The sequence below is a fragment of the Vicia villosa genome, unplaced genomic scaffold (genome assembly GCF_029867415.1).
Source record: "Vicia villosa cultivar HV-30 ecotype Madison, WI unplaced genomic scaffold, Vvil1.0 ctg.000159F_1_1_3, whole genome shotgun sequence".
In the NCBI taxonomy this organism is placed as follows: Eukaryota; Viridiplantae; Streptophyta; class Magnoliopsida; order Fabales; family Fabaceae; genus Vicia; species Vicia villosa.
Genome location: NW_026705043.1, coordinates 474641 through 479812, shown reverse-complemented (window position 1 = coordinate 479812; position 5172 = coordinate 474641). Strand labels below are relative to the sequence as shown.

The following is a 5172-nucleotide window of genomic DNA, read 5'->3' as shown; positions in this document are numbered from 1 at the left end:
GTATAGATCCTTAAGTCCTTTCTCCGTTTCTCTCTTTCTATGAAGTTTAAAACGTTCGTTATTTAGTTTCCTTGAAAAACGACTCGAAAAAGACTCTTTAGTTGTTATTAATGAATGATGCATGAATGCATGAATGCACACACAAGAGTTTTAAACAAACATGGCGTTGAAGGGTATAGTGGTCATGAAGTCAAAACGCAAACCTCGCCCCAATGGTAAACTAAGGATAAGGATTTTTGTACCTGTAGAACGGGTTCTAGGGGTCTCATAGTTTTTGCTCAACCTTAAAGATCACTACAAGAAAACAACACATTAGCGTCGGCCAAAAGCCGTCGCTAAACTAGGAAAAACCGACGCTACCAACGTTTAGCGTCGCCTTCGCGTCGGTGTCGGGGTTGTCATTAAAACCCTCGAAGCAAACAGTAGCGTCAGGCCGACGCTACCTTAGTGTCGGCTAAAAGCCACGCTAAGTGGGCCACTAATCATGATCCAAAGTTCTACAATTTACATCGTTAGCGTCGGTTATGTGTAACGCTACGGTGTGACACGTGTTCATTTATGATTGGTAAACCTTTTATGCTGATGCCACATCTCATTATTAGCGTCGGCTACGTACGTCGCTACCGCACGCACGTGTTCACTTGCAATTGGCTAACCCAGAAGAAGAAAATTTGTTTTCCTATTAGTGTCGGTTTTAGCCGACGCTAACGTTTTTTTGGTTTTTTTTTTGGGTCTGACCAGTTTATTTTTAAACCTATATATTATAAATTTTAATTACACCTTTAAATTATAAAATGTGATACAATACTATTAATAAATATAATTTAACCGTTTTGAAATAAAAACAATAAATTGAAACAACACATTATAATACTGATAGAAACGGCACATTACAATAAGTCTTCATAGTGATACATTACTTATAACAAAATCCTATAATCATAAGAGTTTACTTAAACATGCCAAGGTGTACCAAAATAAGTCTAACTAAAACAGCACATTACAATGCTGATAAATCTTCATAGTGATACTTTACTTATAACACAATCCTATAATCAGACAAGTTTACTTAAACATATCAAGGTGTACCAAAATAAGTCTATTTATAAGTCAAACTAGACATAAGATTAATCATAACACATCCTCTTGCAACATCTTCCTCATCCTACTGATCATGATCATCAGCAGCAACATCTTCATCCTCCTCCTCATCCTCCTGCAACATTTAAAAAAACATTTAAACGTGAACAAGAATCCAGCAGCTATAATATAATATCAACAACTACCATAACAGAAGCTGCATTAATCCAGCATCTATAATAAAATATAGTATATGTATGAAATGAGTACCATAATGTCCAAATACTTACTACAAAAATGAGTACGATATGTAGAGGATATGAAAATAAGGAAAATACTTACAAACTCAAGATATGGTGCAACATAAATATTTTCTAGATATATGCCCCAGTGTCGGATACACTTTAACACCGATATACATATGAAATAAATTTTGGAGTAGTTATGCTTCATAGTTGGACAGTATTAAAGGCTAAAAGATCAGTGAGGGAAAGAGATTCTGATAAATCTCTCAAGTCATAAATCACCGTTGAAATCTCTAATGGATGGAAGGATCTAGAAACCTTCACCAATTTATCTTTCCATAAAGCATTCAACAAAATAAAACAAATCAAAGACACTTGAATCTACACATAACACATCAACCCTAAAATTTCACACAATGAGATTCAAATCTCATATTTGATCTTTCCAAGAAACACTTAAAATACAATTCACACAGTCAAGAAAATTCTTACACACACAAACCAATTCTTATGGCAGTAGAACATTTTATTCTCTTACCTAATTGAGTTTAATGTGAGTTTAGATGGGGTGGGGGTGTTGGAATTGAAATCACCTAATACTTACAACTCAACACATAACATATAACAACACTAAATTATGTAAGAGCCTATGCTTAGTTTGCTGATCACATAGGCTTTCCCTCTCAGCTACTGAATCCTATCTAATAAAAACTACATACACATGTTTATAGTAAACTTTCATCATGTGTTCACTGAAGACATCGATTACTTCATATCAAGAAATCAGAAGAACTAGCTATATATCAAAACAGTAAACAGACAGGTGTCTGAACAAGAGATCAAGCTTATTAAAAGGAAGTCAAAGGAGTAGTAAAAGTACCGAGTAGTTATAATGAACATGTACACTCGAAGGAGCACTAGAAGAACCCGTCTGACGAGACTGAAACATATCAAACATTTTCCTAAGATCTTCAAATTGCTTTGCCAACTCATCTGTCCGCGCATTAGCTCGTGCAGCCTCTTCACGTGCAGCAGCAGCTTCAGCTCTGGCAGCCTCAATGGCTTGGTTATCTGCTTCTCTATTGGGGTTTGTAATTGACACTTGTGTTAAGAAGCTCACTCCATATCTTACGTTGTGCGCCAATTGTGCAACTCCATAACACCGCCCCCGTGTTTTACCTCCGGCAACATCTTTCCACATTTGTATTCTTGTTGAGCCATCTACATCGTTACCATTTTGTGTGGCTTGTGTAAGACTACTTACGTATGTTTCCTATACAACATAAGATTAATGTATCAAAGAATGCATACATCATAATCAGAATGCATGCTTCATAATCCGAAATGCAGAAAACAGAAATGTACACATTCAGAGCCAGTTTGAGAATTGGAATAAGTTTGTAGTAGGTATTGAATCCTTAATGAACTTACATGTGTTGTCGCTGCACGCTCGTCAACCCACTCCCCATTCTTCTTTTTATGGGTGGCAATGAAGAGCTCATCCGGATGTGCGGGTCGCTTGAGTTTTTTAGCCTATAATTAAAGACAATATATATGGTCATGTATATTGGATATAATTATACTAACATATTTTAATTACAAATATAATACATACCAATTCAAGTGCAACATCATGGTGAGCTTTACGACCAGACGTATGGACTGCCCCACCTCTACTTGATGATCGGTTAGTCTTATTTTGTTTGGAGACATCTTTGAACTCTTTTGTCTGCCACTTCTCAAGAAGAAACACCCATGTATCTACGCCCATCCAAGGCGGCTTGCACGCCTTCTCTTTAGCCTTTTGCAATATATCACGCAGTCGTGCAGCACATCTTTTATGAAACAAGTCTTCCATTTTAGCATCATCGCAACGGTCCCAGCTTACAAGCGACTGATAAAGATACAAATAATAAATTAAACTCAAATATACATTATAATCAAACTAGTAAGAAAGAAATTACATGTCTTACTTTAAACATATTGAACCATTCCTTTCTCTCCTTTTCTCTTCTCTCGCGTTTAAGCTCACTATAATTAAAAAAAGTACCACGGTAAAGCTTTTCTATAACTTTTCTGCACATTTCGGCAACAAGATCACCTGGACTTAACCTACAAAGTAAAATGTTCGTTAATTAAAACACATATATAACCAATAAACCATGTATTAAATCAACAGGGCATTGAATTAACTGCAATGCTATTTCTTTATAGCTAGGCATCTGTTACATGTTCTTAATAAGACCTCTGAATTGTGTGCTTTAATGTGCAATTGGCTGAACGCAAATTGTGTTATACACAGGAAGATTGGCAATTGAATTGACTGTAATGCTATACATAGGCAGAACACTGTAATGATTTTAACAGATACAAATTAATAAACAGCAGGCAGCCAATAGTATAAATAAGTCCCTAGTATAAGTCCCTAGCAAAACATTGTAATGATTCTAACATATACAAACTAATAAACAGTAGGCAGCCAATAGTATAAATAAGTCCCTATTATAAGTCCCTAGCAAAACACTGTAATGATTCTAACAGATTGTGTCTTATGACATGTCGATTGAACACTTATATAATAAGTCCCTTGTATAGATAAGAGCATAATTGTTCGTAAATAAGCTATAGAATATTTTTACAGCAGGCAGCCAATATTGATAAACTACATAGTTATTAAAGGAATTGGAATTGGATTCCTGTGATATTGAAAGTATAACTTGCTGTGTTTTCTAATCTTCATATCTTATAAAGTGAAATATAATACATGAACACACACAGATGGAATTGGATTCCTGTGATACCAGAATTGCACAAGAAATATATACAATGAATATAAACACAAACTACACACTTATGTAATGATCAACAAAGGTAATTTATTTAAAGCGTGCTTACGCAGTATCTTCCACAATATAGATCTTCGGTCTTTGCCCATCTACTTGTTCTTCTTGTTCCTCATTAGAAAGTGCTTGGTCCCCCTCTTCTTCAACGCCCTCTTCTGTGGTGTGATGGGGAGGACTTTGCAAAACACGATGAGTATATCCCGGGGTAGGAATAAATCTGAATTCCTCAGAAGTCGGTATTGATGGTTGAGGATGATCAGTAGGTGGCGGTGTTGGGTTTGTCTGAATCGGTGGTGGTGTTGAGTTTGTCTGAGTCGTTGAAGTAGGATGGGAAGGAGGCGGTGTTGGGTTTGTCTGAATCGGTGGTGGTGTTGGGTTTGTCTGAATCGGTGGTGGTGTTGGGTTTGTCTGAGTAATTGAAGTAGGACGGGAAGGAGGCGGTGTTGGGTTTTTCCGAGTCTTTGATGGAGGCTGCCAAGGTGGTGGTGTTGGATGTGTTTGAATCGGTGGTGGTGTTTTACTTGTCTGAATTAGTGGTGGATGTTTTCTCTGAGTAGGTGGTGGTGGTGGGTTCTTTGAACCAGGTTTCATATGGACCGTGCGAGAATTCTTTATAGCAATACTTCCAGGTGGAATTTGTCGTTGACGGCATAACCTGTCAACAAAACTTTTGTACACAATAGACATTATCATTAACATTAGCAAAAATGCATCAAAAAATATTAAATTGCAAAGATACCAACTAGTGAAAAGGTTAAGCCATCTTACTTAGTCGTTCCCGATGGTGCTTTTCTCTTTCCGTTTTGTCCAGTCATTTGAATAAAAGCTAACTATAAATCTGCGAACAATAAAATTTTATATATAACATTTTCACATATCACATAATTAGTATACACTTAGTATATCAGAACCAAAACAGCCCCAGTTCAACATGAACACACAAACATACAAACAGCCCCAGTTCAACATGAACATAACTTCTATAGAGCTTTGTGTAACTCGAG

General features: G+C 36.4%; 1 protein-coding gene across 1 annotated transcript; it reads right to left on the bottom strand.

The window, feature by feature from the left end:
• Positions 1-1165: 1165 nt before the first annotated feature.
• Positions 1166-4855, bottom strand: LOC131624737 (uncharacterized). The gene is made up of 6 exons (XM_058895656.1): positions 4221-4855; positions 3299-3437; positions 2941-3219; positions 2757-2858; positions 2206-2598; positions 1166-1216 (listed from the first exon to the last, which is right to left on the bottom strand). Exons 1-6 carry the CDS (start codon positions 4853-4855, stop codon positions 1166-1168), a joined length of 1599 nt encoding a protein of 532 aa, XP_058751639.1.
• Positions 4856-5172: the final 317 nt, after the last annotated feature.